Source organism: Haliaeetus leucocephalus, unplaced genomic scaffold, assembly GCF_000737465.1.
Source record: "Haliaeetus leucocephalus isolate CR32 unplaced genomic scaffold, Haliaeetus_leucocephalus-4.0 Scaffold973, whole genome shotgun sequence".
In the NCBI taxonomy this organism is placed as follows: Eukaryota; Metazoa; Chordata; class Aves; order Accipitriformes; family Accipitridae; genus Haliaeetus; species Haliaeetus leucocephalus.
Window position 1 is genome coordinate 122,337 of NW_010973409.1, and position 22,447 is coordinate 144,783.

Sequence of the window (22,447 nt, forward strand, 5' to 3'; positions counted from 1 at the left end):
TTTTTTTTTAACTTCAGATTCTACTGTTTTGTGGCAGTTGTTATGCTTCAAAATTTGACCTAGTAGAACAACAAAAGGATGGCTGTAGCTAAGGAAATAAACTAGTATGGAAGGTATGTTTGATAATGATGCAAGATGCTGATGCTAGTATTCTTTGCTGGTACAAGTGTGGTTCAGCTCTCAGAAGAGGTACAAGTTAGTTTAGCTGAGTAATTCTAGGATGCAGGTGGAGTACAAGGTAATCTCTACGTGGTGTGCGGGGTCCTGAGGAACCAAGGAAGGTGATACAATGCCTGCCCGTTCTTCTTTGTAATTTTTTTTTTTCTAAATAGCTGCCTTAATGACTCCAACTTTTCATTTCATTTTAAATGCAGAACATTGGCAGAAACCTTGAAGTCACGTTAGACTTAAGAAAGCTCAGGTAAGTGGTAGGCAACTTTACACCCAGGCTGGCCAAGATTCCTGTAGTTAGGTTATTTTTCTTTTATGTAGCTTTAAAAATGCTATAAACGGTGACAGGCAGCTTTTTATTTCCTTTTTTAAGACCAACCTGAGTTAGTGCCAAGCCACAGACTGACCAGCAGCATCTGTTCTGCTGCCTTTCAGATGTTCTTCCAAATGTTAGATCACTTCTTACCAGTGGTGAGGGGGCAGGATGCAGATTTGCTTGGAAGAAGCAAGATACTACAAATCATGCATCACATAATCACCCCTTCTCCTTGTGGGTAAGCAACTGAAACAGCTTGAGCTTCTGCAGATGCTGCAAGGATTCACTGCAACATGTGTGTTTGGGAAAGATGGTTGCTGTTCTTTATTACAGCCACCCTAATTTCATCACAGCAGAGGCCCTACATTTGGCTTAATAAATTGAAGCTGGAAGGATGTTAAGTAGCTGCTGTGGCTTCATTACAGCAACTTCATGAGGTCAGCAGATTTGCATTACAGAGTTTGAATGACTTATTTTATCACTAGGACTATAAGCAACATGTTACCAAGTTAATCACAACAAAACTGACACAACACCCTTAACACAAAACTTGAATTAACTTTATTTTCCCCTACCGTCAACAACTGGTCTGAATTGAGCTTTAAAGCAACAAAATAAAATCAAATCTCCAAACGACAGGGGGCCAGAAATCCAGATTTAATTACCTTTGTGAAAATGTTGCAGCTGTAGTATTGGTCTGTATAAACCACCGGAGTCAAAAATGAGTTCATAAATCAAAAAAATATTCTACACCTTGGGAAAGAAGTCAGCAGTAACATTCTCACAGAACACTGTAAATTTACATTTTCTTCATGAAAGGTACATACTATTCTGCATTTTACATCAAATTATTGATGCAAGTTTTGTTTCTATAAAAAGTTACAACCTGTGGCAGGAAAACAAACTGCAAAACCCTTTCATTTTAATTAAATTTTCAAGTCTGTATAAAGTTTTCCTATAGCTGGAAAGTGAACATGTTCAGTCTCCATTTATATTTTAGTGCATTTAATCTGACAGTTTTCACCACTTTAAAAAAAACCAAAAACCAAACCCAGTATAAAAGACAGACAAAGCAAATAGCACTATAGCAGGATTTTCTTCAATTGATTTAAGCACTCTAAATAAAAATGCAGAGAAACAGATTTCCAGAAAAACTTCTACCCTCACAAGAAAGGCAGTGAGGGGGTAGAGGTTTGCAAATCCTCTACCTCTGATAGCCACAGAAAAGGGGTTTTGTATACCTGTCAACCTTCCCCCCCCCCGCCATTAAACAGGCTATACTTGTTTTACCAATGTAAACATTTACCTAAAATAGTTTCTGTTCTGAAGCACCAGCCACTACCTGGTGCTCAGGTGTATGTTACTATAGCATTCATTACTGTCATTTCAGATTTTTCAGGAGGATACAAATTTAGCCCTTTTATCTATGGTGTGCAAGATTTGCCTTGTCTACCTTATGAAACGGCAGCATAAGGCAGCAACACTGCAATCCCCTGTTAAACAAAAGCAGCTCGTCCATCTAAACTAGCATCCAATTAATCTGCCCTGTCATCTCTTGTGAAAACTACAGCTTTGCTTCTTGCACTCCAGGTCAAAACCAGCCTGCAGCAAGAGTAAAAGGACATTGAAAGAAACCATTGAAAAATAATCATGGGAGTAACTTATTTTGAAAGTTTAATTTCAGAGAGCTCTGCTTCCTTTAATTGTTGAAAACAAGTAATTTTTAGATTTCACCATTCCAGTTTACATACTGCTGCTATTCAGCTGAACAGTGTTTTCCAAAAAAGATTGACAAGTATGCATGTGCCAAGGACCAAATTACAGGGTTCTTTGGTGCAGTCAGTCCAAATTCTCAACAGATTTGAAGGATAATATGTACCAATAAAAAAAATGCTGCTAGACTTGGATAGCAGCTCTGTCTTGCTTCACATTACAAATCTAAAACAGCTGTTCTCAATAAGCCAATATTTTTAATCAGACATTGCCTGAAAATTTTGTACAATAATCTGGACCAATGATGGTTCTGTACCCTCATGTTGCTGTGAAACATGACTTGAGCTAAAGGCAAAGACTGGTTATCTCAAGGACAACTGCTTCGTATTAGCAATCAAAAACAGTGTATTTAAACTGTCTTCCTGTTGGGTCTCTTGCCTTTCTTTAAAATTAGTTTATTCTTAATGTAGCCACGCTTCCTTTTGGAGGTCTAAAAAGAAAAACAGAATAAAATGTATTAGTTAATGATTTAGTCTTGACCGCGGTTTAATGATGTGCATTTCAATGCCTGATCTTTAGATTGATATTAAAGAGCTTAAATGGTAAACCCTCAACTAGGTATTATCCAGTTATTATTTTTAAAGTTGGGGTTGTTAATTCATGCCCAACATTTGCTTTTGCACAAGATGTACTTTTGCAAGCTCCATCCACCAGATCTGTAGAATTGTTTTCAAAGCTTGTGCTGAGGCAGAATTAATAATTCACCAACATGATAAAGCTCTAATATGCCCAAAGAGCAGAAGTGGTGTAGAGTGTTAGTTTTATTTGGAGGTACCTTCTTGCATCTTTTGCACTATTTGATTCTTTTAGAAGTTAGAAAAATGATTGAAATATTTGCTCAAAGCAACATTTTTCAAAGGTAAGAGAAAAAACAAATAATCACATTTTAGTCTTTAGTCCTCTGCTATTGGTCGGTAGGCTAGTTAGTGCTTTCTGCTCATGTGTCTTTATCAGCATATTTTAGATTTTTTTTTTTTTTTTAAGGTAGTAATGGGGGAAACATTAATGTTAGTCAAAATTGTATACATAGGGTTACTTCGTGGCAGGTAGAACTGTACATTCAACATGCCTGCCACAACAAATTAGACAGTAGGCCGCTCCCACACTTGCTGCACTTGGCTGTGCTTACCAGCAGGCTCTATTGTATCAATTAAGTAGAACTTTTGTCTTTTTAATAGTAACAACGTTATCATTATAAAGTGAGATAGATACAAACTAATATGTAATACTCTGACATGTTGTATCTCTGAGCTTGAGCAATGTCATTCCTAACATGGAAGAGTGATAGGAGATGGACTGAATTTCCAGTAAGGAAGCAACTGCTGAAAACCTGTGGCTACTAAGGAGTCCTCAGAATGCATTCTAAGAAATCCTACTTTAGACATCGCTCCATGCTCTTTGCTGGTTCTCCGATTTGTTGATGGGAAGTAGAGCCTGTTTGTACTGCAAGAGTTGGTGATGGATCAGAATTTGCATTGACTTTTATCCTGTCTTTAGACAGACAACTGACACATCCACAGCTTAAGTGGGGTCAATGCATCTATCATTTATAAATATAGCCTTGCTTGTCACTTAAGATCAAAAGTTACACTAAGTGAATGATAGTCACAGTAAAGCTTATAATTTCCTTTCCAGATACATCTAGCTTCAGTGGCAACTCCGAAATAACCTTATTTTATGAATTTCCATCAAATCACGAAAAGAAGCATCTTTACCTTCTAACAGTCTTTACTTGTATTTCCATGACACAGTGTAAATTTACTACCTATACTAATTTAGTTTGTTACACATTTGTTTCTGACAGGATTCTGGAATTCCTTTTGCAACATATATTTGAATATATAGAAAACAGATGTTGTGAAGGAGAGGGCTGCTAAGAGTCTCCCCAACTTCCCTGGTAACACACCTTTCTTAATAGGCTGAAGTAGCACACCACAACTAACACTTCTAAAACCGTCAAGATGACTTCAAACAGTAAGCAGCCAGACACTAAAGTTCCGTCAACAAAAGTTTCATATTTAATTTATTTCATACAAAATTGCCATTTTTAAACTTCTAGGCATCACTACTTTCAAACAAAGTCAGAAAGCAACTTCCACATTATTTACTTAGTGAGCCATAGTTACTGAAACATGAACTGATGTACTTTAGAGATTATACTTCCAGTTATATGAAGACTTAAGAGTTGTAACAGCCAGTGACACACTCTGTTTCCAGTTAGCATTCTGCCTAAAAAAAATCTAGCCTTGTGTCTTCACATGCTTTTAAATTAAGCAGACAGTAAATTAACAATTATTACCAGCAGGCAGGTCTGATATTGGACACTAACATTAACAGTATCCATAACATTCTAGCTAGTGGAAATACATAATTCACCAGCTATGTGATTCACTGTTAAAAATAAACTGCCATCTCCTGATCCGTTTTAGCTACTTCACTGGAAACCCACCTTCTTTGACAAATACTTCTGTTTCGGTACAATGTTGGTTACTCTAGGTTTATGATCCAATGTCTCTCTGTTGTCTAGTTGTTTCACCTTGTATATTCTAACAAGCCAGTGCTCTGAGGTAAAGGCTTCCTCCAGATGTTTAAATTTAATGTCTTTGTTGCCTATCTCAGCATTGCGTGTACGATCGAATCCTGGGGGTGTCCGAAAATCCAGCTATAAAAATTAAAGTTGCATATTAGTTTAAGACAAAAACCCAAACCACCCATCACTGCAAAGTATGGTACTCTGTACCACAAGGCAATGCTTTCAGCTGGTCTAGTCAAAGGACAACACTTCTCTTGCATCGGTTATTACTACACAGAAAACACTCGCGGTTCCTTTCTACAGTTGAAGAAGAGACAAATTCATTCTTACTCCTACAGATGTCGTAGGAGACGGCACTTAATGTCTCAACAGAAATATCATGTCTGCATTCAGAGATGAAACTACTCAAGTGAAAGCCTGAGGTGCAGTAGCCTGTGGTAGCTTTTCAGCATAGCTGCTCCCTTGTGCTCTCTCTTCTATAGTGCAGTAATTTGCACTTTCACGGTTTTCCATATAAGTCACAAATAGTCCATGTTTATCAGTTAAATTTGACGCCCCCGTGTTACAAGTAAGATCCACTGGCCTCAGTTTTAGCCGAATAAAGCATTCTTGTGCTAACGCATCAGAACGAAGGGCCTTTGGCCAGGGTGGGGGAAACAGGAAAGAAAAAAGCAAACAAGGCAGACTTAGCTACACACATGTGCTTGATGATCCCAAAGAGGAGTGACAGCTCTCTGAGAATTACGCCCTTATTATATAAGTGTAGTGTTGTTTAATACACTGATGTGACTTGGATAGAAATCAGGTAGTTTCTGACAGATACTAAATAGTCAAATTAACAGTTCCACTTCTGTGTTGCTATTACAAAAAACACATCTAAAGCTCTCCACAACATAACAGTTAATGCTTTAGCAAGCACACTGCATAGTGGAATTAAGATGCTCATCTGGGACAATGTGAAGGACAGCAGAAAGCCAAGTACAAGTGTGGGTTAGCAGCAGAAATGCTTTTTTCTAAGTTACATACAGTAGACAATGCCTAGATGTGTTTTAATTTGTAAAGCTGACTCTTACCTCCAATTCTGTTACTACAAGCAACACTCAGTCTAAAAGATGGAAAATACATCAAAATAACATTTGTTTTCTCACATTTCAATTAAGATTCAGTAGAAGTTGTAGCACTAACCTGCATCTCTCCGAATCTGTAATAGGACATTTTATACATGAGGCAGTTCAGCAAAGTTGGAGAACCTGCCTTGTCTACCCGGAACTCTCCTTGAGGGGTAAAGTAATCACTTTCCTTTAAAAAGAAGATGCAAAGAGTCAGTATAAACTAAACCCCTATTTAAGGTAATTTCTCATTCTCTTCTCCACAAAAAAACTTCACAAAGAATATAAGCTGACTTTTACAGTTTAAAAGCTGATTTCAGCTAGTCTTAAAATAGAAAACTATGGTGCTCATTAAAGGTAAAATAGTTACAAACTACCTGCTTGCAACTCAGACCCCAACCAATCTTCCTAAATCCATATTATTGTGCTGGTACAAGTTTTGTCACTTCACAGTCAGCAGTTACTGGAAAACTGATCTCAAAATGTGAAAGTTAGTTGGGCATCTATCAAAATTATTCTTCAGAAAGGTGAAAAGCACTGTATTGTTAATATACAAGGTCTGCAATGTTACCATAAACTTCATCTGTGCACAGTGTTTAAACAAAAAATTTCTGCCATTTTCACCTCCAGTACAAGATGAAACTACACACATGGGCTACTCCCGTAAGCCTGTGCTCAATATCTAGAAGGTTTGGTTAGGCTTAAGAAAATATTGCTACAAACTTCTGTAATCTCTGAGATGTTTCAGTAACTTAAACTCTACATGTCAATATTAACACTTTAACTTGTCTCCTACTATAACAGAGTTTGAAGAAATTCGTAATGCCAACTATTTAAACAGTCTGAACACTCCTGCTTTTAAGTGTGATGGTACACAGTGAGACACACAAGAATTACAAAAGATATCCTATACTTTTAGTATCATGCAAAAAAAGTGAAAAGCTTTTGAGGTTACTGACCTTTCAAAACCATAAATAATGAAAGAAACTGGGCTACAGGCCTCTGCACTCCTACTGTTCTAGGAAAACAACCCATAACATGGTTTTCAAATAAAATTGCAGTAAGTAGTAGAGATTTCCCTCCACTGTAATAAGCATTACCAGAAAAGCAATAATATGAATAAAGGTTTAAAAAAAAAAAAAAACAGGAAAGAGATGAACTTCCAGAAATACAGCATTCAGCTGTTGCAGTTTTCCTGTGTACGTTTCCACTTACCCGAATATCTTTGGGATGTTCCCCCTCTGCTATTCTCACCATCCACAAGAACTTATTAATATCATCACCAGAGTAGCCAATCACACCACCAAAAATAATCAAAACATAATCCACATCCAGGCTTCTCATGATCTCGTATGCTGCCGACTCATTTGATGACATTGCCTTTCCCACCTGTATCAGAGCAAAAATACCTTAATTACCTGCATAGCTGCCTATCGAACAGATCCGCAGATCAATACCTGACAGATGAAAACCCAAGAATACATATTTGCCAACCAAGCCCGCATTTTGATTCTAGATAAAGAAAACCCATGTGAATATTTAGAAACTCAAAAGCCCAACCTAAACTGAAATATTTTCTCCTCTCTAAGAGGAGTGTTGCCTGTTGAAACAAGTGTTTTGAGTATAAAATTTAGGAATAAGGGTTTTCCTTTTGTGGCACCTATGGATTTTTCAAGTCATGGCTGTATTGCCAAAAACTTAAGTGTTGCAGAAAATACCTAATTACAAATTATTTTCAAAGCTTGAGATACAGCCCAAAGTGAATAAATTATTTGAAATGTTAGTAATTGCTTGGTTTTTTTCTCCTTGAGCTCTGTCCTTCACAGACCAAAGAACATGTCCTTCACAGCCATGCTGCATTGTATTCAGTAGCATACAGGCACCCTCAGCATTGAATTCCCAGTAAATTTATGCAGAAAAGATGTGAGAATAGAGACATCCTTGAGTTAAAAGCGTAATATAGTTTTGGCCTTGAAAAAGTCTTTAAAGCTGTATCCAGAACCTCTTCCATACTGGTCACTTCCCACACTTAAAGAATTCACTTAGGTCAGTAACTGGCATTCAGTTCAGTAGTTTTGTTTGCTGTTGAAGCTCTTGTACTTAAGGCATAATAATGCATCGCTGTAGTAAAAGGGAGTAACTACAATATAAATAATATTGCATCCAAATTGATAGGATTCAGTTACAAATGTAATTTGAAAACGCTAAGCTTAGGCTGCAATCTGTCAAAGAGACAGAGAACCTCAGCTTCGTGGCCGTTATCCTAATTGATGTGAAGTTATCTGGCAGATTTCCATTTCTGTGCAGGAGGAAGCCTTCTGGACATGCCTCCGGGGCATGCCTCATTTAGAGCACAAGTTCAGGTATTTGCCGCAACACACATTTATTGCTTGGGTCCCCCTTTATGGAGTATTCATTCTGAAATGGAACCTGACAGCACCAGCAGTCATACTACAGAGAATCTTTATTACAATCATAATTGCTAATTGCTGTAATGTGTATGGTTACTGTGCTTGTGCAATACAGATGACTTCCACAGTCTCTCTATTCACATGATGCACCTTGTCCTGCAGGGATCTGTTGGTTTAGATGCAGTATCGGCACTTCTACCTCTTGTAGAAGAGGGAAGCACATAAAGCTATCAGAGTTGAATGTCCATGAAAACACACTAACACTGTCAGGTCAACAACCAAAAGAAGAGAAAAGTGCCTTAGAGTACATGGGAAGGCTTGTTGACTGATATTAACACCAACAATACAATTTCCCAAGCTTGCTTTCAGCTGATGCGAGTTCTCCGCCCCTGACAAAAGCACGTACGTGAGATCCCTCCCTCCCCACCACATAGTTTTTCAGGACTTTGTAGGCTCAAAGTACAGCTTGATTAATTTGTTGATTTTGAACACTGCTTGTCTGCAGATCTGGTCCAACTGCTGTACTAGCTACTGACAGAAGGCAAGAAACTATCCTAATACATTCCTCAAGCCCTTCCCCCATTCTCCCCATGTAGCATGACATAGATCTTCTGGGAAGAAACAGCTGCTGAGTGATGACTGATGTCATCACTGAGTGATGAGTAGTCATTATACAGCACCTGGAAAGACAGCAACCCAGGTACAATACAGAGCATTCATTTCTGAAAAAAGTTTTAAGTTGCCCAGGGTGGTGCCCCTGTAACCACAGGCAATGCTAACACCCTGCTTTTAAGCATACGCACAAAGCTTAAACTTACTCCTCAGAAGTGAAAGGAATTAAATGTACAGATGTTTTGTCTAACCGCAAATTTGAGAAGACAGAATTGCATCAGATCTGCAACACTTCCATTGCTATTCATAAACTTTCTCTAACTTCCACCATGCCTGAGAATTTGTTGTTTCACAAGATCAGTTTTCACGTGCCATTCAAAAATCCAGTCAGCAAAGACACTGCTGAACTGAAATGATCCCTATTTGTATAGTGCCAATAAAGTAGTGGTACCAAGTAGGCTGTCAAAGGGGAATGGTTACATTAGATTTTGTCTATCCTCCCACAAAGAAGAGAAACTGAAGTGCAAGTGAAGTTTTGGAAGCTCCAAGTAAACAAATCGGAAACTCCAAAAGCAAAACTGATCCCTTCCAGCCCCCAAACTCTTGATACTTGCGTTCTAATAAATGCAAAGAATATGTTCTTTCCACCTCTGTGTTTCCCACTCTATGGAATTTTTCCTTAGTATCATACTATCAACAGACATTTACAATTTCATGCTTGACTGCAACATAAACATTTTGGTGTTTCTGCTCCATAGGAAACCGCCACCCTTACCAGGGCTATGTGGCTGTTGTTCCAAGTATTGTTATCAACCAAGGTTGTCCGGTTAGCCATTCCTGCTATCTGATAACCATAATCCCACCATGACATCACTCTGGCGTGCTCATCTGTGTTTTGTCTCAGCCAGTAGTAGGCTTCTCTGAAGTCATCTAGAATATTCCGAGTGCTGGAAAACAGAGTTCATTTTATTCACATTGGAAGAAATACTAGCAAGAAATTAACTGCACGATGATAAATCTGGGCTCACAAATAACAGTTTTCTTATGCTTTCAGCTCCCTTTGAGGGATTCAGTCACCAGCAGTCATAAGTTTGAACCCGCTGACAGCTGAACAGCCGGAAGCTGAACTGCTTTTGAAGATGCGACTAAATGCATTTCCAGTCGAATATCTATTCCTAAACAAGTTTTCTCAATTGACTCAAAAGCTTTCTTTTTTTTTTTAACCATCACCTTTATTGACTTTAGATAGGATTATTTTTATACATTAACTATTTCAGAAAATGTATCTTTTTGAAAATTAGAGTATATTAAGGATTTTTTATTCAGGTGACAATTCTGCCTTAATATAACAAGAAGTAATTAAAAGAAAGTAAAGCAAATTGCTAGTGCAAAGGAAGTAGAAAGGCTTTTGCCCTTTAATTATTTTAAGGCCTGTAGACCTTACTTACCCATCATGGTTATAGGAAGCGAGAACAACGCTGGGGCTGGAGTATGCATTGCTAGTTACCCAGGTACAGTGAACAGCAAACATCATCAACAACATCAGCATCAGCATAGTAACAATGTTTTTGATATTGGGACCCAGTCCTTCTTCTGTTTTTTCCTGTTCAGATACATGTTTTCTCACTTTGCCTGCCTAAACAAACACAAATATGTTATGGCAACTTTTATCACCCTTGACAATGGAACCCATGCCTTTTTCTTCACCACATGCACTGTATAAGTGCTACGGGATACTATAAAGCTAGACCAAGTGCGGCATAAATTAACTAAGTATGCACAAGAATGTTTTGACAATCCAGCAACTTATAAAAAATGGATGATTCCTTGAAAGTTTTTTTCTTCTGAAAGAGGCTATTACATGAGGGTGAATGCATGACTTCCTTGGTTTGGCACAGTATGATGATGCCCTTGTATAAGGCAGGATAGAAAAAAGAAAGGCACAGGTATTTACTGTGAGAAAAAGGGGGAAACCCAAGGCTCATGCATTGTCAGGGTCAGTATTACAAAACCTAAGAGAGAAAAAAAATTAGTACCTAACAGCATTTTCTTCATGATGAAGAGAGTATGCAAGTTTATGAATAGAAATACTTTTTCATAAAATATATTATTCATAAATTTCAACATGTCTTAGAGGAAATACAAGAGGGAAACATTCAGTGACACAGAACTGCTATATAACTAGTTAAGAAGAGTGAGCAACTGTCTGCTATCGCTCCTACAGAAAGCTGGGTCAACACTGTACACTTCTTTAGGTTAAAGGCTCATCACCAATCAAGCTAGAAGGAACCACTTCTACACTGACACTGATTTTTTTTTTCCAGGACATCAGTTACACCTTATTGAGGAACATCAATACTGGTTCTAAGTTTAAGTGCTAGTGATTCAGACCTCTGGTGGCATTTAAAATATTCTGACCAAAAAAAAAAGTAAAAATAAGCTGTTTTCTGACCGGTATCTTTTGCTCCCTCTACTCACCTTATCATACAGGTTGCCAGGGTTCCTTTTGTCATCCTCATCACTGCTGTCCTCTATTGGTGGATTTTCCCTCTTCATATCATCACCCAAATAACGCTCAAAGACATTGGAGAAAGCAATTGCAGACAGCATACAGACCACTGGAGTCAAAGTGAGCATCAGCCGAACCATCACGCCAGCAAAGTAAACGGCGCTGATTGCATACAGAGCAACTGCAAAGAAACAAATCTACTGATGACATTTAGAAAATAACACTCACTCTGACTGCACACATACATGCTCTCCATAAAACTACTTCTGGAAGTGGGTTGAGCATCTGTGTGTATAAAGACTTGAGTATGCATTGTATTTCATTGCTTTTTAATTTACGGAGATACAGTTCAATTAACATTTATCCCTTTTAAGCCTCAAACCCTTCCTGAAGTTTATCTTGACAACTGTTAACAATAACAAAACCCCATTTTTATATTCATTAATAATGTGTCAGAAGATACATTATTAGTGAAATCTAGTATCACACACCAAAAATACTACTGGAATAATAGGTAGCTTCATTCGATTAAAAAGGTCAAACAGCCCTAGACCAAACAAGCTACTGAAACTGAAAAAGCAAAAGGAAGTGTTAGAATTTCATGTAAAAATCGAATTTTAATTTAAGTTAGAGATACCTGTGGACAAATTGGGGGCTTGTCTACATTATAATTCCATACAAATGATATGATATTGTGAGCCCTATTCTGAAGCAAGTTTTCCTGAACAGTATTATCTCCACTCCCCAATGCTCCCCCCCCATGCCCACTTCTCCCCCCCCCAAAAAGCAAAAAACCAAACCACGATTTTCAGAATAGCAAGGAATATTCAGAAAACTTTTCTTAGAAGGAACAAAAACCCCAAACAATCCTGTATACACTGGTTAGGAACATCTATTCTTTAAGTAATAGTGTTTATTCCTTGTCTGTTGCAGTTTAACAATACGATTCTATGAAAGATTTGCCACAGAAATCATGAAGGGACACTGGTTTATGAGATTACATTACATAAATGTTTTCTACTCTGTAGCGAAGTAGTATGGCTCTCCATTCTCACTCACAGGTCTCTACACCGACTTAAATGGATGATGCAGCAGTAGGAGGCTGAAAGCAAATTGCTCAGCACTAGACAAGGACTCATTGTGAGCCACAGAGCACAGAATACCCCACAGTCACTGGATTTAACACAGTAAATGTTCCACTGCCCACATAGCTCTTAGGTAATCCTAAGAGGCAGCTATATTAGTCTGGACTTCCTATCCCTGTAAAAGCCCAAGACCCGAGTGATCTTCACTGCTCCATATGGGCTACAACTTCATATTACATCCCTACAATCCTCATTCATAATCTTAGAAGTCTGCTTTCACAGTACAACTTCATACAAATAAACAATTTGTTGTCACTGACACAGGGAGACCCCACACCTCCGCTTAGGCTTGTGTCTTATCTAGCATTTGTTCCACAGCAAGTGATTCAGTTCACCAAACAGCAGAAAATCTGGAAAGAAAAGGCATTTTGAATCATCATCTGTGATGGGATGAGTGCCAGACACCCAGGGAAGGGTCTGTTGCCTTGCAGACTGTGTAGGGTAGGGACCTTCTGAGCTGTTCATCTGGCTGAACTGTACTGTGGGACTGCACCCCAATGCGTGGTTTGCAAGATCAGCATGTGGCAGAGCATGCAACTCCAGCCACAGAACAGAACCATACCGACAAATATTTTAATACCACCTCTTGGGATGACACTCCATCACCATTTCACCTACCTCTGCATTTTTATAAAAGGTTTTAAATACTGCTGGGTGCAGGCAACTTTTAATAATCATCTTTAAACACATCGCTTTTAAACCTTTTTTAGAACAACCATATACCAGCTTTGAGCAAACGAAACCAAAATAGAACCAAGTTGAAGGCAAGGTTTTTAAAAACAATTTTAAAATATTTTCTCTTACCAAAGACTCTTTCATCATTGATGTTTTTGATACAGAACCACAGCCCTGCTGGGAAAGTACACACGAGAATATGGAGATCAAAAAAGAAGGAAACCCATGTTGTAGGCTGATGCTCAGACACAGAGGCAATGATCGGGATGTGAATTTTCGCATACCTTTTTTAAAAAAAATTCAGTTCAAATTATTTTGAAAAGATAAAATTATTAAAACTTGTAAACATTAGGAATTCTGAAATTCATTTCAAAGGAAGCATTTCAATTTAAAATGGCAAGTGCTCCATTCAGCAGAAATCTGATGAAACTTCTATACCAAAACAGTCCCCAGGTCTTACTGTATTTAGGAAGTATTTGGTGTATAGAGTTATTTAAAACACCAATATAAAGGATTATTGTCATACTAATTAAAGGAATGAAAATTACGGATGTTTTGTTTTATTACGGCTAGATATGAAGCCATATTCACCAAAATGAAAACACACAGCTATGGAAGCCCCACCATTACATTCTGAAGAGATAATCATCTATGCCAGTAAGTGTCCTAGGTTTTCAATACTGTATTTTGAAAACTCTCCTCTACATAGAATACCTTCATTTTCTCAGTACAGAAAGTTACAGTATTAAATACCAGACCAGTCACTGGTGTCCCCATGTTTTTTTAGATGCTGAGAAAATCAGGCCTTGTCTACACTTGGAAATATATGTCAACTAAACAAGGTCAAACACTCAGTGCAGACAAGGACAAAACTGTGTTCTATGTTAAAGACAGCTATACATACGGACCTAATCTGAGGTGCTATATGACCAAATGGTGAGGTATCAAACGTATGTCCTTTTCTTCACTGAGATCTAGTTCTCATTAAAAACTGGATTGTGTCTTTTAACACAACATGATTTTCTAATGTAGACAAGCCCTCAAAAGTTTAATGCTTTGTGTATATATATACCACTTCATCTATAGGCAAAGAACAACACCTGTATGTTCTTCAGACAAATCTGAGGCTTCTCTACTGACATCTACATTTATTACAGAGTTGGTGCAGAATCCTGTATGAGTTGGACTTTGGTGCCTGAAAAAACCTGAACTGCAAAAGTTTGAAGTTCTCCTATCCCTGCTTTTAATCTTAAAAAAAAAAATAAAAAAATCTACCAATTCAATTTCACCTTAAATACATTTATCTTAGAAAAATATCTTCAGTTTCATTCTTATTTTCCTGGCTGGCTAAAGAATCCAACACTGGATTTTTAAAGGTTAACGAAAACACAAGATTAACTAACACGGGTTTTTACCTGTGAAAACACACACAAATAAACCAGAATTGTTCAGAGTAAACATCTGTATACAAAAACAGATGTATGAACATAATAAACAGGCAACATGCAAGATCATATGTGCAACATCTTTGTTACTTTGTGTAATGTTGCGCAATGAAAATAATCTAAGTTTAAGGTTCTTAGTATGTTTTTCTACATGAAATTGTAGTGCTTCTCAGCATAAATAACCAAAAGCTGTACCAACACTTGAGGACACACTTAAAAATTACTATTACATATTCAAAGATTTCCAAAGAAGCAAGAAATTTAATAGACAAATTAGTGAAATGGTTGCAAATATCATGAAACAGTTACTACAGATGCTCTCTTTACATAACTGATTAAAACCCACTATATTATCCTTGACTGAAATACTACATGGATTTGAGGATGAGGAGAGCAAAAGATTTAAGTTTTCAGTAGAATGCTATTGATATCTAAATCCTCGTATCCTTTGTCCTTACTTACCCAGTGTCCCACAATGAATAGAATCTGCCACTCCAAGGAGCAATATAACCTGAAAAAGAGAAGGGGGGAAAAAAACCTTTTGCTGCCTGGATATTTAAAGGCAATCATTTTTCTACTCCCCCAAATTGTAGCACAAAACCAAAGAAATTTCATTGAACTTGTAATATATGTGAACCAGACCTACTGCATTAGGCAGGCTATAAAGTCTTCCAACCATGAAGCTAGTTTTAGAAGAACACACTTACAGGATCACATTGTACTCATCGACTATAAAGACACGCACACCTCCAAAAGTCAAAGCAATGCAATAATATAAAATATTTCTCAAAGAATATGACAGCTAGAGACTCTGTAAAGAAGTATAAGAAAAAGAAAACATAAGTGATGAGAAAGTATTTAATTTTTCTGAAATGCCTGAGCAGGAAACTAACACTTAATGAAACACTGGTTTCCTATTGTTTCTCTACTGATGGATCTACATGTAACATGGAATATAAAAGCTGCTACTAGACATGCTGATCAGCTTTATATATTTTTTTTTTTTTAAACAAAGCCTTTAGATACTGGAATATCATAAGATAAAAAGAAACAGTATCATTATCAGATGAGAGAGAAAAATTGTTATTAGAAGTTATTAGTAAGATTCTTCTTAAATTTTATTTCCACTTTCCCGGCAACCATTTCAGCTCTCTCTGAAGACAGATACAGACAAGCTGAAATAAGAGAAAGTTAAATCCTTTTATTTATTACTCAAGTCTTCATGCATGAGACAGCAACCCTTCCCTTTATCTGGTATTTAAAATTAGTATAATCTGACTGAAGGTTTTAGTTTCCTACCTAGTTTAGACATTTAAATATTGTAGTTAATGTTCTACGACAAGACACATTTTTTCCTTCAGTCTTCGGAAGCAAAGCTTGCTCCCAAACCACTGCATGCACAAGAAGAAGGAGCTGCCAGCAGATGGGGAACTACCAGTTATGGTGTCCTCTGGATGTATCCAAAACATGAGATCAGACGGCATCACCTGAGGGTGCTGAAAGACCTGGCCAATATGATAACTACCCACCATCATCAGGGCGGTAAGGGAGGCCCTGGTGCCTGGAAATTGGCTAATGCTACACTTCTAGGAAAGGCAAGAAGGAATATGCAGGAAACTACAGGCCAGTAACCCAAGTTCCTGAAAAGATCACGGAGCACAGCCTCCTGAAATACACTATTAAATGCTTTGAACCATTTTCCTCACTTCTCATTTATAAGCTGAAGGAGAAAGGGCTGGACAAACAGACTGTTTGATGCGTTGAGTATTGGCTGTCCTGACAAGCTCAAAGTAGTACTCAGAGGATCGGGGTCCAGCTGGTGGCTAGTAAGAAGCAAAAATATCCCAGAGGCCAAAACACTGAACCATGCTAAACTGAAAAGAGTTGCTGACATGCCTTATGGCAGGCAGGACTTCAATCCAGAACCTCAACCCCCTTCTTCCAGATGTTGCACCTGGGATACAGGGTCCAGATGTGGGCACCCTTCTGCATGAGGATTATTAAGAAAATAGAGAGGGATCAGAGTGCTGTGAGATGGTCAGGAGCCCAGATCGCACAGCATACCAGAAGCTGAGGGAACGAGGTTTGTTCCATCTGGTGAAGCAGTGATACTGATCAGTGAATTTCAGAAGTTTAAATCAACACTTCCTAAGAACTGTAACAGAAGACATATTTTGCTGCACACTGAGATTAGCAGCCGAATTTTGTTTTGATAGGCCAGTCTGAAAATTTTTGCTAAGTATTAGTAGGACCTGCTCATACATACTGAAAAGCAAATCATAAACCATCAAGTTTTAGAAAACTTTCAAACAAATAGAGATGCTAACTATTTTTTTTAAATAATGGTATCATAATTAACAAAAATAAAGCTGCCATTATTAAACAGTCCAAAATGTTAAACAATTGATACCAAAAAATTTACGCCAGAAACATCGTTAAAAAGAAGTACAAGAAAGAAGTCAGTTAAAATAAAAAACGTTATGTCTCAGGAAAGTGTTTTTTCCCAAAATAAAACTCTGACAAAACAGAACTGTATTTGAGGTATAATATTAAGATCATGCAATTTAAACCAAGCAGAAGTCAATTTTTGCATGGGTAACATATATTTAGCTAGGAAAATAAGACTGCTTTTCCTTCATCAGGGGAAGGAAGTATGGTATTAGATCACCAAGGAAGTATATCACGGAATGAGAAGATAGCAGTGAGGCATCTGGGGATAGCAACCAAGCAGACAAGCTTGTTCTTGTGAGATTGGGTAGAACTGCCTTGAAGACTGGAAGCTGAACCACAGAAGTAAAGTAGAACTTCAGGTTAATTCCAGTCATACAGAAATCACATTCAAGTATTTCAGAAAGTAAGCAATCTGACCTTAACCTATCAATGCTATTCAGAACGGATCAGCTATATGTATCTCCCTAACACGCTTTGGCTATAGTTATGCTCCTCACCCAATCTGACTTCTTACATCATTATGTGGATTGTGGATAAACCTGAAATATTGGAATGATGCTATAAAGTAGGTTTCTTCTGCAGCCCAGAAAGCACAATGAATTCCAACACATGGGCACAGGTTTGCTGTGGCATTGCCAACAACTACTTTAGACTAAATCAAATGTTGATCATCTGGTTTACCTGCTCTAAAGGTAAACTAGTTTCACATTTATTTACCTGTGTATGTCAAATAGATGACACTCAGGAATACAATACCAGCAGCTAGTGAGACACCCAAGAAGAACAATGTCTGAAATTCTTGCTTTGTTAATCTGTCTCTCAGATATTGCAAAAATGCATACGCCTGCAGCAGTGCAAAAACACCTAAAGAAAGAGGAAAGTTTTTGTTTAAATGCTCAGAAGCAGTAACAGCTGTTAAAGCAATTGGCATACTTTGGCTATATTTGAATTAGAAAACTAAATGTAAGGTACATCCTTACACCTAACAACTAGTATATAATCACTTTCTGACAAACAGCCTTTAATACTTAACAGGGATGATACTTTCTTGCAATGACAGAAACTTGCAATGATATAAAATACTGTCCAAAACATTCTTTGCTTATTATATCAAAAGCTCCAATACCCACTGCCTCTTTGCTCCCAAATTAAACTGGGGTAAGGGAGAGAATCACCTGAAAACTAGATTGTATGGATAATGGCAAAAACACAGGTTAACATACCTAGACCTGGTGAAAAATTAAGACACAGACCCCAGGCAGTACACAAACAAGGCTAATATAGAAATATATGGAAATTAAGTTACTAAAAACTCCAGGATTTAATGAAAGAGAAAAAAACAACCATATAAAACTAGTGTTGCAACACCAGAATTCACTGGGTAAGCACCCCACACCCTCAAAAAGGCTGTTCAGAGTTCAACATAAAACCAGAACTTGGACACGATCCAATGATTAGTCCATTCAAAAGTGCGAATTCACTGGTAGCTGGCAGAAGAAGAAAATAGAACTCAAATGTATGGTGCACAATGTTGAAATTCATTAGTTCTGAACTCCTAGAGAAAGAGACAAACTCTACTCACTAAATAAATGTAAAATACTTCAGATGCAAAATATGGTTTGATAAATCCTTACTCTTTCCATTTTATTCAGATTGCTGAAAAAATCTCCATTTTTAAAAGTATTTTTCTAGTAAATTTTAATGATATTCCAATTTCTGTCCCAAATACATTTTGATAAGTCACTACACATAATAAAAAAAAATCTGAGCAATCTAACAAACTAAACTATATCACACAAACAGTGTATGCAGTTAAACATAAACCTATCAGTTTTAGTAGAGGTTATTGCTGTCAAGAAATCAACATGTCTGACTTAACAACTATTGAAAAATCAACTTACTTTAAAGAAATAAAAAGAATCAAACAAGATTGAAATCAGTTATTTAAAAATCAGCCTCCCGATTAGTAATTTAAGTCATTTGTATTTAAGCCACTTTGAAAAATTACAGAAAACTATCAACTCCAAAACCAAATCGCTCAGTAAAAACTATGTTTACCAATAAGGAATGTTTCAATTGTACAATGCTTGAAGGCAACATTATATTGCAGAACAGTAGAGATTATCAATGTGTAAAATAAGTGCTTGTCAGAATGCATAACTGATGCAGTGTTATGGAGGCATTTTACCTCCATTAGCTCACACTAAGGAGGATAATGTGTCAATTGGAAAGAAAACTTCCCTACAGACACAAAATTGTACCTCTTTAACAATTTGGTTTGTTAGTATGTGCTCTTTCTAATGCAAGGAAAGAAAGCTGCAAGGGTTTGAGGTTTTCTTGTGCTAAGCAGGCTGTTTGGAAGCAGACATTTAATTTTCTTACCTGCAGCTGCCATGTGTTCGCTTGTTCTAATTGGCTGAAATCCCACAAAAGGTATCTGCATCGATAATATTAACCCCACAATGTAGAAAGTGCTATATGCTAGGAAAAAAAGAGGGAGAGGGGAGGAAGAGAAAGATGGGAAGAAAATTAACACACATATTTCTAAAAGCATTGGTTCCATAATAGAGTCCATCCTCCCCGCAACTTCAGTGACACTGAGACAGAACTGTATGATTCCAAGTACTTCAGCCATCCTAATGACTTTTTCCTCCTTTGACCAGAATAAACCTGCCTACTGCATCCAGATTTAAAGAAAGTAGCAAAGTATTGTTGTTCCTAATTGGACTGTTTTTTCTCCTCCTAGGGTAATAAACTATGCACCTAAGATGTTCTATCTTGGAAATAGTTTTCTCAGGCCATGGATGGGGGAAGAGCTCTCAGATAGCAAGTGACAAAAGCAGCTTTCTATATGAGGAGAAACTGAAGGGATCAGACCTCAAAGAAGCAAAACACTTAAGAGTCCACCACCTATTTAGAAAATCCAAAGAGGTACATTTGTTCTTTTTTTAACACAAGAGCAGAAGCATGTCAAGAAACTGAAAAGCAATAGAATTAAAAATTAATATTAAGCATATGTATTAATGGCTCTATATCAACCATGGGGACTCATAACCCCCAGAAAGTAGAGGGCAAGAACATCATTAAAACATGAATGAATATTATGTATACACCAAGATTCATATACTTTATTTTGACAGCATTTTGGTCCTCAGTATTCCAGGTGAAGAAGAGAGGGGAGGGGAAGAGAGAAGTACCAGCTCTGAATAGCCGTGAATCTGATTACATTTAAAGTAACCAACCAACTTAAAGGCCAAATGAAGTTTTGTTCCTTCAGTGGCAAACAGCAATAATCCACCTCCCAGATTTTTAAACACTCCTACAAATCATAAACCACTGTCTTTGTTACAGCCTTGATCTTATGAAGAGATTCCTGTTCTCATACAATCCTTTGCTAACCTCCATGAGAAAAAGTTTGGGGAGTGCATCATTTACCAGTGATATTGTTCCCTTAGCACCTGTGTGGTCTCACTGGGGGGTTGTTCTGTTCCCAGGGTACTGTCTGCTTTCCAAAAGTCATGGAAGTAACTGTGATGATGCTTCCAACCAACCACTCGCTGTCTTCTCTGGTGTATTCTTTCAAGCATCTGTATTGCACCACTTGGCCTACCTACTGATCTATGCCCTCTTATGTCACTGAAATACATTTTTGGAGAAGGAAGCTCAATTTTTGAAGAATTCACTACAGCATAAATCATTTACTGTACCATGAAAGTGTTACAACACTGCCATCCTGTGGAAGTTCAACGATTGGCATAAATCACTACATTTCACATTTGTTAGACCATTGTAAATCATCATTTTTAAGCCTAGTCCTGCAACTGTTACCCTTTCCATGCCCACTTCCAGTCCCCTCCCCCCGCATCTCTTACTCCTGATTCTTCCAAACAGCTATCACATATGTCTGCCTCGGATTGAGAAAAACCTGGCAATTTATGCAGCAACACAATTTTTCTAGACACTTAGATACATCAAGGTGATATATCATCGCAAAGTTTCCATGTTCCTTTACATTCTACTGTTTGCACAGTCTTTGTGAAAACGAGAAGTTAATTTTGATTCCTGCAAGCTACTCTGATGATTATAACTTTGATTAGGTCAAGAAAAAAACCCAACATTCTGACCTATTGTGGATAAACTCATTTTGCAAACATTTTTAGTTGCTGTACACTGCATGAACACAGGAAGAACCTACTGAAAAACTTCTCCAGAAAGTATGATCAAATACTTCACCACATACATTCAATTAGTGGATTATAATCACCAGAAATAAACACTCATCATCTGAAGTTTTAGAATACTGAAGTAGTTGATACAAATATATGCCTGCTCACTATTCAAATGATAAAATCCAATACATAGATCAAGGAATTATTGAAATGAAGTTTTAAATTCTGGAAGATCCTTAAGTGTTTTGTTATTATATATTCTGAAAAGTATACAGAACTTTAAAAAATTGTACAGGAAAAAAATCAAATTGAAGTGAAAATTACCAAGTCTCTTAAGGTGTGCAAGGATGACATACCTATATTGGTACCTTTCCAAATGTAAACCCATTTATTTTTTATAAATATGATAAGAGAAACTACAAGTACAATAATAGAAAATAGTATCAATGGTTCCTGTATCTGAATAAAGAGGTTATTTACCTATACAAGTGCTGCTAACACACTGAAATTGTAAGCACTTGTTCTTCGTTATTAAGCTAATAAGATCTGAATGAAATAACAAAAAACAAAAGAGCACAGCTTAAGCTTTCAAATGTAGGTACCATGACCATCATTGTTGCCAAGTGGGTCAGAAGCTATCTGGCTGATAAATTCATCTGCCTGCAAGTCATAAAATATTTTAAAATTGGCAAAAAGTTCATATTCTGGAAATTTTTACTCATTAAATGATTCTGAGTTACACTGCCAGGCATATCAGATCATGTCCCATTAACCTTTTCTGTGGTGTATGAACACCCAGATGAAAAATATATACCAGAAAACCATCACTATTTTTAAAAACTTGGTGCTGCCAAATACTGTCATCTACATTTATGTTATTATGTTAGATTAAACATTCATCTGTTATAAAAGTTAGGTTCGTGCTAGTTTAAAATAAATGCAGCAACTGATCTAGAGATTAAAACCCCCCAAATTCTTGGTAATAGTAAAATGGATGCAGATTTTACTAGCTACTGTCAGCTGACAATAGTTTACAGAAGTTTTACCTGCACATTGGTAGTTTTTTGAGAATTATGAGACTGCTGCAGGCACACTAGCTATTGCATATCACAGAAACTCCAAAAATAT

The 22,447-nt window shown here is 37.1% G+C and overlaps 1 protein-coding gene across 1 annotated transcript in view; it reads right to left on the bottom strand.

Annotated features, from left to right (window-relative positions):
* Positions 1-1,025: 1,025 nt before the first annotated feature.
* STT3B (STT3B, subunit of the oligosaccharyltransferase complex (catalytic)) overlaps positions 1,026-22,447 on the bottom strand; it is a 30,796-nt gene continuing 9,374 nt past the window's right edge. Inside the window, exons 5-15 of the mRNA XM_010584317.1 lie at positions 19,533-19,631; positions 17,868-18,014; positions 15,162-15,210; positions 13,384-13,538; positions 11,404-11,615; positions 10,374-10,561; positions 9,701-9,872; positions 7,118-7,291; positions 5,979-6,092; positions 4,710-4,922; positions 1,026-2,690 (exon numbers count right to left, since the gene is read on the bottom strand). Coding sequence (XP_010582619.1) covers positions 2,610-2,690; positions 4,710-4,922; positions 5,979-6,092; positions 7,118-7,291; positions 9,701-9,872; positions 10,374-10,561; positions 11,404-11,615; positions 13,384-13,538; positions 15,162-15,210; positions 17,868-18,014; positions 19,533-19,631 — 1,604 coding nt within the window. The 3' untranslated portion in view covers positions 1,026-2,609. The remainder of the gene's footprint in view (positions 2,691-4,709; positions 4,923-5,978; positions 6,093-7,117; positions 7,292-9,700; positions 9,873-10,373; positions 10,562-11,403; positions 11,616-13,383; positions 13,539-15,161; positions 15,211-17,867; positions 18,015-19,532; positions 19,632-22,447) is intronic.